We start from the raw sequence: 12,557 nt of genomic DNA, 5'->3' as shown, positions 1-12,557 counted from the left end.
ACGGACATCTGTGCGTATAATATCAGCCTCGGTCTAGCCGGAATGCATTAAAACCGAATCCAATTATCATATCAAGCATTTTCGATCCAGCCAAGATCGGTTCAGTGCAAAAATTGCATCGATCCAACCTCCAGTGATCGTATTTGAAAGAGTAATCATTCGGATCATCGCCGCTTGGTGCACCGTAAATTCTAATATGAAGCATCGATTAGGCGCGAGTAACGATAAATCGGAATGATCGACATTTCGAGTAACTCGTGTAATTTCGCCCAGAATCTCCGCAGCTGTTCAATCATACTCCGCAGACGGAGAACTTCCATTTGAATAATGAGCGGCTGATCGGATTAGCGCCGCTTGCAACGGGGTCGTTTCTGATTCTATTTACAATTAACTTTCACGTAGTTTTGCCGGATTGACGTTAACTCTCGTATATTATGTACACGAGGCGTGTACCGATGCAGTTCACTCGCAGCGGAAATGATCGACGCAGTCGTGTTGCAAACTGATATTATTATTTTACACTCGCGAAATACCGGGTCGATTAATTGGCCCAACGAATTGCGAAATTTACATGAGATTGAATATGAAATCTGCACTTGATTTGTACTTATCACGAAGTTGAAATTGAGATATCTCGACTCCTTAGTCGCATATTTTCCCCTAAACCACGCGGCTCTCGATATAATTACAACACGTTACATGCTATTTTATACTCTGCAAGTACCAGCAGCCGATGCACTTCCGTATTATTCTGTTATGCAGAAATGCGCCTATTATATTCATCAACCCGGCTCGTTCTCATTTGAATACTAATTAAAACGAGGCGTGCGCTGAGATTGCACTTTCTAACGATAAGGCGAGACTCCTCGACCTTTACGGATTTGTTGAACTCTGATTAACGCGTCGACCTCTCGACCTCTCGGCTCGATCGAAATGAAAACCCTCAGAATCATGAAGAGGTTGAAAAATATTTTCACGATGCCCAAAGAGAACCGTAATTGATGGGAAATTTTACTCTCCAAATTTAGCTCAGCAGCGTTTTGTCCAAAAAGTATTGTATCGCAAATGTGTTTGGCAAACGGATTAGAACGAATTCCTACGATCGATCGTTGAGATCAACGATCGAGTAAATGATCAAAGAGCGGCGAGTTTCTCGCGTAATAGTCTGCAAGAGGGTCGTTAATTCATGCACCACGCGTGATTAAATTGTATCAACATTACACAGATGCTCAACTAATGGGGGTAATAAGAGCCGGTCGGACATCTACGTGCAGCACGCATTTACGTCTGAATTAATTACATAGGCCTGATGTGTGGAGGGATTATATACATATACCTCTGTAACACAAGAGAGAACGTGAAGCGGATATACGGAGGCTGAATTAATAGCGGACCAAACTGCCTGGGAGACGACGTCGACAAGTTCGCCGATAAAAATTTCAGTCAACGTGTGTATTTCTTGTTTTTCGTCAAGTTTGATTAACGAAAAAAGAAAATCATCACTCGATTTTCGAACTCGCGTTGCGTCACTCCGTTAATAGCGAAACCGATGGTGAAAATATAATATACCGACTCACAAATGCACGTTGTTCCCGGGTCTTAAAAAATGCAGAATGAGAAGAACAAGAGAAAAAGAGAGTGAGACAGGGAGACAAGGATCAGAAGTCAGCGGTTAATGAGGAGCCTCCGACTCTGATACACGTTGAATGTAAATTTTACACTTTAGCTCTCAAGTGCCGAGACGAATAGCGATGTTTGTGTTCTGCGTGCTTTTATAATCTGCACAATACCGTGACCCTTGATTTGCATGATTATCACGCAGCCGTGCAACCGCGCATAAGGTGATTCAATGCATATTACGCTCTGCAATCTGCATATTCGATTCATCCGTCGATGATTCCCGAATCCAAATCTTACCTGTAACAGAAGAAACAAAAAAAAAAACTGTATAAAAAACCAATCGAAGTGGGTACATATTTGAGTAATCGGTAAATTTGAATTTTTACAAAAATATTAAAACACCCGTCATAGTTCAGTTTTTATTTCTCTGATAAATGGAACAGGTAAACCTGTCGCAAACACATGTTCATTGAATTTTTCTTTTTTTCTTCTTTAAAACAGTAGTAAACACATTCAGAGACCTTTCTCTTCTGAATTCACGGGTTTGAGGGACGCCATACGCGTCCAGTTTACAAAAGCAATTTCTGTCAGATTTATAGCGAGATTCAATCTTCGCCTTCGGGCTGTTGGCATAAGCAGCCGGCCTCCGGCAGCGTTTCATATTTTTCCCAATTCGTACTCCGCACGTATCCAGCCTGCGTACTGTTTGTCTGGAGATTTTAATGCGAGATAAGAACGCGCAGCTCGGTTCGAAACTCTCGGCAGGAATCGTGCGAATATGATTTAGGATAATTATTTCTGTTCTAGGATATCATCTGGCGACTGGCTGCACCGACAATCGCCATTCACGTCTCCGGTCGTTTGCGGGCATTCATTTCACGTTCATTCGTTCATTCATTCGAGCCTTCGCAACTTGTTGTCTTGCTTCGCAGGCGTCCAGCAACGGTCTACGAACAATGCGGAGTGGCGAGAATCGCGGCTCGACAATCGCGTCAGTTCATCTTCTTCTTGAAATTGCAACAGAAACGCGACAATTCACCGCTTTGCATATGCTGCACCCATCGGCTGTGCAGAAAGGCCTTTGCGCAATGGCGGAGGTATTTCAAAGGAGATGACGGAGACGAAGGAGAGCTGGAATGTTGGGAAATAGAATTAGAAATATCGACTGTGTCCAAGTCCCGAACAGTTTAGACGCTCGAAATTACATCGCTGTGAAATTCGCAGAGCGCAGACATACGCGCGGTATTCAATTGCAGGCCATTCCACAATACGTGGTTATTAGACACGCGCGAATGCGGGAATCAGCTACGGTCACACTAGTTGATGGGATTTGCTTAACGATCACGTACAATTGTATTGTAACGATTATACCTGTACTAGAAAGCAAGACGAACCAAATTGACGCTCGTTGTAATTAGGCGGATCGTACATTTTACAGCCTGCGTTACACTGCGATGTTATACTACAAAAGTGGCGCTAATTCGTCGTTTGAACGTAGAAATTATCACTCACCCGCGCAGATCTTAAGGGGGTAATCAATTTCAAATACCCAGGATATATCTCATGTTGTGAAAAGTATATGTAATCACTGCAAAAGTTACTAGGCGCAAAATCTAAAAAAGTCAGTATTGAGACATCGATGAATCTCTTCTTCGATTTCCAACACACGTAACCTACTATTGTTCGTTTCAAAATTACGAATAAAATCCGCACCATGAAATATGAATATGTATTTTCATCCTTGTTCTTACGAATAATCGTGTATTTCGAAACCGTTTACCAGGACCAAGGATTGTGCTAATGAACTCGGGCAAACGTGTTATGAACCCTGTAGACAGAATCTCTTCAACACGAACATGATCGTGCATTACAGGATATTGCAATGATGCAAATCATCGCCGACGGACCGATGTTTTTTTTTTTTTTACCAATACTGTTACATTAAAACTCAGACTCAATCTGTACCATCATGCTAAATTCGGAACGGTAAGACGAGGATATTATATTTATATGTAACGGAAGCTGTGTCTTATATTTTAACATGCACTAATCTTGGACGCATTTCTCAGAGACCATAAATTGATCAGATGCTTAAAAAAGGAAATAGAAATGAATAAATCAAGATCGAGGCCTTTGAACAGATGAGGTTCGATCTAGATCACCAGATTTTTTTTCGCTCATAGCTGTACTAATGAAAGGTTCAATTTTCGTAATGTAATAAAGAATATCAGTGACTCGAGGTTTGGTAAATTGGATTTTCTACTTTCCATAATTGCAATGCCACTGATTTTTTCCAACTTCGATCGGTCGGCACCTGAATGAAATGGATTTTCGATTTTTTTCGAATTATTTTCCAGTTTCCATAGATTTCCTGCGATGGTATTTCAAACATTTCTACAGACTTCCAACGTCGGTGTTGGCTTTGATCGGAATTTCTTTTTTGTCTGTGATTGCTGTTCGACTGGGTATTTAAAAAAATTACAATACGGATTGGTTTTTCCCTTAAACGGAGTGTAAGAGATGCTAATTTTGACACGCCTTGTACCGCTCGCACAATCTGCATTGATTTATGGTTAAGGAAGGTGAGACCTGTCGTCGTTCTCTCGACATTCAACAGCAACCTGCACGCATACCCAATCGGCGTACGATGCAGTGACTTCAAAAGTGGGTTTGAGGAAGTGCAGACATTACTTCAAAACTCCGACTGCAGTCTTTCCTCGATATGATTGATCCACGATGTCTAAGTTCAACCGTATAATAACATTGTCACGTATTCCGAATTTGAAAAGTTCCGATAGTACCAAATTCCGAATTTTTTGGTCGTGACTTACTTAACTAAACTTAAAGTAAAGAAATGAAACTTTTACGAAACGTCCGACAAGTCAAAGTTCCGAAAGTGCGAAAATGAGAAATTAATAAATCTGAATCATCGAAATTCCGAGTGATCGGCATATTTTATTCCATCAAAATTATTTTTCGGAATTTGCGCTTTTGGTACTTTTCTTTATCGTAACCTGAATTTTCGGAACTCTGAGCCGTCGGGCTTCCGACCATCCGAAACTTTGTTGCTTCGTAAAAGTTTGATTGCTTTACTCAAGCTTCGGTACCAAACGATTCGGAATTACGCGCTTTCGGAACTTTACGAATTCGGAACTGAAACTCCGTCGCACAAATTACTCTCTCATATATACAAAAAACACGCAAGCCCGTCTCGACTAATTATCCGTCCGACTTTGGAATGAAAAATATGTTGAGCCGGACAGTGTGCAGGCGAGGAGAGATGTATCATCGAGTTCAACGGAGTCATTCGAGCAGTTTTCTCGTGTCTAGAATGACGTGAAATATATCTCCAGCTATTTCGAATCAAAGTGAAACTCGGATTCTGCCAACATCATCGCTCAGCGCGCGGCGTGTAATTGAAGTAATTATTGTACATATATACACCTGCAGAATCATAGCCACGATCTGCCGGGTAAATAAACATGTGCGCGATGGATGAAACACTGGATGGATCAGAAGCTGGGAAAAAATCGCGAAGAGGATAGAAGACGCTTCTGCATTTCCACATTTTTACAGCCAATCATATTCTTCTCCGTAGAATTGCACACCTCGCGGCAAGTTGCGCGGATAATGCCGGCGTAATCCTTTGTGTACACCTTGTAACCGGAGAGTGCGATTTCCCAGAGCAGTGGATCTCACGCGATCCCTGCGATCGAGAAATCGTTTCGAGGAAAATTATCGGCCGATTCACAATACGAGGTGAAAGGAGAAGCGCCGATGCAGCGATCGCGTTGCAGAACCTTGTCGAAGCTGACCGATGAAAATAAGTTGCGATAATAAGTTCGATGATCGGTCGAACGGATGTTAATTTATGGAAAAAAGACGCGACATCGGATTATTAAGTACACCACGTTAGATGAGAGTCGTTGCGGAATTGAAATCGAACCACGCTTCGCGGTTTCAACCGCGCGGAGAAGCGATATTAAATGGAAAGCGCGACTCAGATCTTGCCCAACTCTTGCAGACGATTGAGGACTTCTAGTTGCTCGAAGGGCTGCTAATCGCTCTTATTCAACGGACCAGAAACCAGCGAGAAAACAGTTATCGAGGTATATAGGTAGGTAGAAGAGAGATTTCCATGAATTGACGTTTAAAAATTGACTTTATATAAATACTTTGGGTTGGAAGATTTTGAAATGGGTCAACGTGTAAGTTGTAAATACTTATATGGCCGCGGCGTCTGTCCCTTAAAAGCGACAGGATTAGAATTAACTATTCCTTGTAGAAGCTACGCCGCGCGGCCGAGTCATTATCCAACGTTGATTTCATAATAGGATAGAAAATTTTCACCGTTAATTTTATGCGAAAGTAATTATTCACGCGGAAGAAGATCGTATAAGACGAATGCGAAGAATAAAAAGAGGCGCCTCGACTTCTATCGGTTTTCTAAAGTTATTATAACACCAACCGACGTCAACGGAAGGAAGAATGTTCGCCGAAAGTTGCGAAAGAGCTTTATAATCGCCGCCTACTACGAAAAGCCGAGGAAGTGAGAAATATGTAACTGCAGAGAAAGTGGCCGACGATGAATGCAGAAGCCAAGTTCAAGCGTTATTATTGCGCAAGCCGATTGTATCAGCGCCAAAAATGTCTCCGTGTGACAAAATTTAATATCACTCTCCGTCATACCGCGCAAGCTTTCCATTCGTCACAAATCTCTCTCATTCTAATCCTGGGAAGCTTCGCTCACTCACGTTCGTGTTGTAAAGGTTCAGGAAACGTCAGCTTAAGATCGGCTAAAAACCTGATCGAATTCCGCAATTCAATCCATCAGCTGATCTGGCCGATCTGTCAGAGAGGAAGCATTGACGAAAAAAAGGTTCTCTACTGCCTCGCATCGAGTGAAGTGACCGACTCGAGTCTCCCGTAAAAGGATACCTGGATACCTGGAGTTCGGATCGGGGTACTTTTGAATAAAATTATAGACCTGCGATCGCGTAACCGTTCGAGACTCGGTTTGAATTTGGAAATTGCGGTGGTCAAGATGCGTAAGAAACGCGGAAATCGGAAAACTACCGAAGCAGCTGGACAGGTTCGCTGAGGAGAAGGTAATACCTTTACAGCCTCGTTTGTCCGTCTCACCTACGGAGGCAAAACCGAACCTTCCGTTATCGTAACGCCGGCTCGACGCCGCGTAACCTGCTCAGATCTTACGTCTGCATTATCTCGTACAAAACGCGGATGCAGGCGAGCCTTATCCGAGATCTGAGAGTCTAGCGTGCGAAGATCGGCCGCGAGATTCGACCGCTAAACAAGCCGGGATCGTCACCGTCGTTCGATAGGCATCGGCGAGAGAATCGCTGCTCGGAAACCGAAGCTGAAACTGAAACTGACGCGTATATTTCTGCAGAGTAAGTACGACATCATTACACGAGGTTACAAGATTCTCTGTGTAATCCGCGAGTCGATTATTGGCGGTGATTAGGACTCTTCTTATCAGCCAGCCGTCGCTTTTGTATCGCAGCTCAGTCAAGTTAACAGCATTACGTATGCTTTGAGATTTTCACAGTGGTTGATTTTTACTTGGTATATTTTATTCGTTCGTTGTACTCGAATTTTTCGTTGAAACGATGCGGTGAAAAGATACCGCAACCGAGATAATCGTTGAACAGTACGTGAAATTATGAGGAGTCGTTGTAGAATTGGATGAAAATTTGGAAGCGCACGACTTTCTACCCCGTAAAATCCTTCTATCCTGTCGAAATTCTACCGTAGGAAGAAAATTGGCCGCGTTTTATTTCAAGTGGAATGTTGTTGAAGCTGAGAGGCTGGACTTGAGGTGTCGGAATCTGTCACCGAGTCTGAACAGTAAGGCAAAGTTTCGATGAATCAGGAGTGTCGAAATTCGAAATCGGCACTCTATTTCGCTCGATTGATTCAATTAAATATCTTTCACAAGAAAACGTTTGAATTATAATCGCAACAGGTGGCAGCTGCAGGAGTTGTTAAATCAAGGCGCGTTACAGCGAAGCTATACATGTATAACCTTACATATGCGATATGTTTCGATTTGAGAAGTCGAGAATCCGACGACGAGGTGTTACGAAATCTTCCGCATCGGGTTATCGTCCTCTTTTGAATAATATAGAGGATTAGAACGCAACGCAGCGTGAATATCCGCATCGATGAATCCGCACCGGAAGCGGAAAGACTTTTTTTCTCTTCTCTTCTCCCCCTCTCTCTCTGTTTCTCTCGTTCTTTTCGAACCTCCGCGGATTAACTCTCGACTACGTAAATGTTCATGTATGTTATTTCAAGCGTCGGAGGACACGGACTGTGACTAGCGATGTCAGGGACAACCGTCGACGACGCCTTGACAACTTCGAGACGTCCGTTACACGGCAGTAGCAACAAATCAGCACGCGATAAAAGGCGCGGCTGCAATTTCCCGTCACGTGAGAAAACGCGCATTGTCTTACCACGCACGGAATAATTCTTCGCTTTTGCGGAAAAATAGAAGAATGAAAAAAAAGCATTTTTCCCGATTCATCGGGTATGAGTGATTATTTTTCAAACGCGATTTCAAAATCGATCGACTCGACTATTTTTCCTTACAATCATTTTTTGTTTTTTACTCTCACGAACGATACGATACAATATAAATTTATATGATCAAAGTATCAATTATTATCATCGTCTTACTGAGTATCCATTTGATACAACAAGTGAAAGATTAATGAATATTTTCACCTCGAATTGAAAAATATTTTTTATGAAACTACGAAGTATCAAAAAACTTTTCCACTATCAAGACTACGTACTGAAATTTATGAAATTTTGGTTTCATACGCACCGTTTCAAAAAAATACGAAACAATCGATCAATCGATTAATTTTTACCCGTTGCATCGAGTTGTGTTCGATTATTTGTTTCGACTCGATTAATCGATGCATCGAGTATTTCTAGCTCAGCGGCCATCGCAAGTACCCGCTAAAATTATTATCCTGCGATAGGATATATATTATAAATTAGTGGCCCGACGAAGAAGCGCTCTCTAATTACCTACCGTGAAAGTTTTGGCGAAGGAAAAAACGAATTGGATACATAATCGCGGCGTAGGCGCGGAACAGCCACTGTCTAACTACAGCCTAAACGCATGTTTCGCGGAAAGATTTCTTGACAAGATTAGCCGGCCGCGTACATTTCATACCGCAATGCCCCCGGTCACTTGGGAAATAGTTGCGAAATCGGACCTACGCGCTCGGTCTGAGCGCTGCACACGTGAGCCGCAACCTCATATAATCAGCTTGTGCAAATCGATATAATAATGCCTCAAATTGTTGAATTATGCGCGGTGTAATGGAATTAAATGAAAGTAACTGCGGTACAGAAATCTGTGTAATTCCTATCGACGGAAATTTGCCGGTATCAATGGTGAAAGAAATGCGTGGACCTCAAAAGATGCGCTGAGAAAATTTGCCATTTTTATTTATTCATTTTTTTTTTAAGGCGATTTATAGTCAATGGATCAGTGACTTCGTTTTTTTATCCCATCTATAATTGACGACAAATCGAAACACAGAGAACTCTCATTTCCAAGCGTCACGCTTATATCAACGTATAGTATATATATATGTATGTGTGTATAATACAACATTGCGCCACGTGAAAATGTCAACGTTTCACGAACCCGTTCGATTCGATCCAATTATTTGTCAAACTTCAAAGGTGTTCCGCAAGGTTTGAGCAACATCGATCTCGGCTTTCCGAACAGGTGTAATAAGTACTCTCATGACGAATAAAACCGCGGTTTCTCAGTATTCGAACTCCCTAATTTTATACCTCGTTTTCCTCAGATCCCTGCCTGATTTTTTCCTCCTTCTAACGAGTAAGCGAAAGTCTGTATAATCATTACCGTTTAAATAATTTTCATTCCATATTTGGTTTTCCACGTAAAGTAAGATGTTTGGAGCCAGTAAAAGCGGTTCCCATTTTTTTCGATATCTATCTTAGTTTTTTAAACCTGTATCATTTGCGCATGCTTGTAATATCGAATAAATATTTATTCGGGCCCTAATTATTACACTGCTCGATCCGGGAGGCGAAGAGCCGTATCGAAGTGTAATTTTAAACGGTTTTAATTCTCTGCCTAAAAATCATCGAGTTCGCTTTACAGTTTTTACATATTTTCCTCCATCATCGTGTTTTTTCGGCAGTACGAGCGCACGGAACCCGACGACATTTCACAAGGCGACGCGATCTAATGACTCGACAAAGAGAAAACCCGGCTATTGCGAATTGCACATCGAAGTTAAATCGCGTCGCCGATCTCCGCGATCGAGAAATCGATGTGAAATTTGACCAAAGTACGTTTGCAGGTTCGCCGCCGAACGCGGTCGATGTTATACTGTCTATAAATTTGTGAAACGTCAAATATCGCGTACAGTTTATACGCGGTTTTAATCGCACATGTATGTTACAGGCCGCGCATACATCGTAACGAATTCCAAAAACGTCGGCGTTTCATGAGGCGGAAAATAAGTGGCTGTCCAACGTTTCGCGTCGTTGTCATTATCTCGAAACGTTTCTTATTCTCTGCCTATGAACGCGGTGTTCAATACAATAAATCATACTTCTTATGCACCTGTACACGTCTAGAATTTACGTCAGGCCTGCAATCGCTCCAACTTTGGACAATTTAACGCGTTTACGTAGTCGGAGCAATCATCCTCTAAAATGTTTTTCAAGCGCAGCTATTATACCTGCGGCGAGGTGAAAAAATTTACGGTCAATAGGTATATAAAATATTTTACAGCCAATATTGCTACAATATATATACATACATATAGGGTTATAGTGAGATCGATTGTAACTTCGATTGTATTCATAACAAAAATTATCGTTATTGTACGTCTAACAATGAAATATTTGAGGTGGTTTTTTTTTTTTTTTTTCTTTTTTCCTCACAGTGCGCACGTTCACTTCAATCATTCCCTTGTTTATTTCTGCTTTTATCCTCCGTATAAATATGCGCACACTATTTAGTCGGCTATTCCTGGTGAATAATAATTAGGCGTAGCACAACCTCAGCCGGCGTTATAATATATACCTTAGTTTGGCAACGTCCAAGGTAATTCGATTACGTAGAAACGTACTGTATTACGTGTGGCAATGATTATACCCGTTATATTGCACTCCGCTTCTTAATTATTCCCACCTCTGGCGCAATTCCGTCCTCTTAATTACCTCGGTTTTTCAGCCGAACATAACAAAGCGCTTGAACGCGTTCATGCCTCGCTCATACAACAATATAACACAATGTAACAACCTCACGAATCGCCTGCTGGACGGGCGGATTCGAAATTCACGAATTTTTACAAGTCACGCCAATTTTCGAGGCCTACGTCGAACGCGTTAGTTTCCTCTTTGATTTGACCTCCTCGTTATCCTCACGTTTCCTCACGTTCGTTGCGAAAATTATCAACGTCTGACTTACTTTTACCGCCTTTCGTACAAAGCGAACCGCATTGGCTTATACACGTATCGTTGGCATCGTCGATGCCCGCGGGTTTAACGGAGAAACGTAAACCGCGCCCCTTAATGTGACCTGAAGTTATCCAGGTCGTCAAACTTGTCGAATAATTTCTTGCCTTTCGTTGGGGAAAATTTCACTGAAATTGAATCTTATGCAAGTGAAATAATTTATGGATTTATCGCATGTAACGGTAACTTGTTACAAATATTTTTGTAATCACGGCAATTCCGAGGATTCAGACTGACGGTTGTATTGCAGAATACGCAATGATTTTCTCGATCATTCAATCGAAGCAAATTATTGACCTATAGACTTAACGCATCATTGCCGATCTCCTTCTGCCAATGTTTCAGTATTACTCAACATCTCGGATCTGATATCGGCAATTGGATATTTAAACATTGCAGGTGAATTACCGGATTTTCTATTTTCTACTTTTAAAATCTATCATATCTATATTCGCGTTCATTTACCTTCTCTTATCAATGCAGGAGACACGCAGAGAGTGGTGCAGTACGCCGACGGATCCTTGAAGGATGGTGGTAGTCCTTGAGTCTACATAGAGTCAGAATAGGCCAGGTTCCCGTGACATTTATTACATTGTCTAGTCGCGCAAACGAAGATGCTTATTAAGAATTATCGCGACTCAGCCATCCGAGTAATTTCCACAACTTCGTTCGGCCTTGAGATTGCTTCAAAATTTATTGCCAATTGTTTAATGGTTACGTTCAAAGCCCGTAAAGTCCCTCAAAGTCGCTTTAAATCATTCGAAATTGAAGATGGCGAGTTTGCAGAACGATTGCGATACAATCCTGCGCCTTTTTGCGCTGATCAAATAATGCCAATCCGATTGTAGAACGTGTCATTGCAATTCAGTGAGAATCGAAGCCACATGACCTTTCTCTGCGTTAAGTGTCTTTCAAAGACGGATAGGATAGCCTATACTGCGAATTGGCACAAAGAATAATTAGTGATTTGCGTCTGCAGGCATGCGTGCCTCTTTACAGCGATCGTGCAACGGTATAATAACACTCGACGCTGCATCGATGCTGCCTGAGACGCGGAGTCTGCCGATTTAATTGATCAACGCGATTCTCGCGGAGAGATTTTGCTGTATAAGTATATATCGGATCCAATAATACCTGCAGCTTGTCCCACGAATCAAGTATCTCTGTCTCTCTCTCTCTCTCTCTCTCTCTCTCTCTTTATTCATTGTCAGATCAATCGCACCATTTGCAATATCGTCAAGGTGACTCGTTTATAAATTGAAGCATTATTTACCCACGTGACGCGAAATCGATGTCACCGTGAGAAAATCGCTGTACAGCTATAATCGATTCGATTGGCAAACCGGTAATTAATAACAAATACCTAGATAATTTAATTTTTCGCGCTCGAAATT

At 41.8% G+C, this 12,557-nt stretch overlaps 1 protein-coding gene across 2 annotated transcripts in view; it reads right to left on the bottom strand.

The window, feature by feature from the left end:
• Positions 1–12,557, bottom strand: part of LOC124184654 — a 40,144-nt gene that overhangs the window by 16,230 nt on the left and 11,357 nt on the right. Inside the window, exon 2 of one of the 2 annotated variants that reach the window (XM_046574606.1) lies at positions 1,861–1,917. The exons of the other annotated variant lie outside the window; for it this stretch is intronic. Within the exon in view, the coding sequence (XP_046430562.1) occupies positions 1,861–1,917 (57 nt within the window). The remainder of the gene's footprint in view (positions 1–1,860; positions 1,918–12,557) is intronic. 2 annotated transcript variants of the gene reach the window in all.

The sequence above is a fragment of the Neodiprion fabricii genome, chromosome 6, assembly GCF_021155785.1.
Source record: "Neodiprion fabricii isolate iyNeoFabr1 chromosome 6, iyNeoFabr1.1, whole genome shotgun sequence".
NCBI classification, from domain to species: domain Eukaryota; kingdom Metazoa; phylum Arthropoda; class Insecta; order Hymenoptera; family Diprionidae; genus Neodiprion; species Neodiprion fabricii.
Note: the sequence above shows the minus strand (reverse complement) of the source record. Positions and strands in the feature narration are given on the sequence as shown.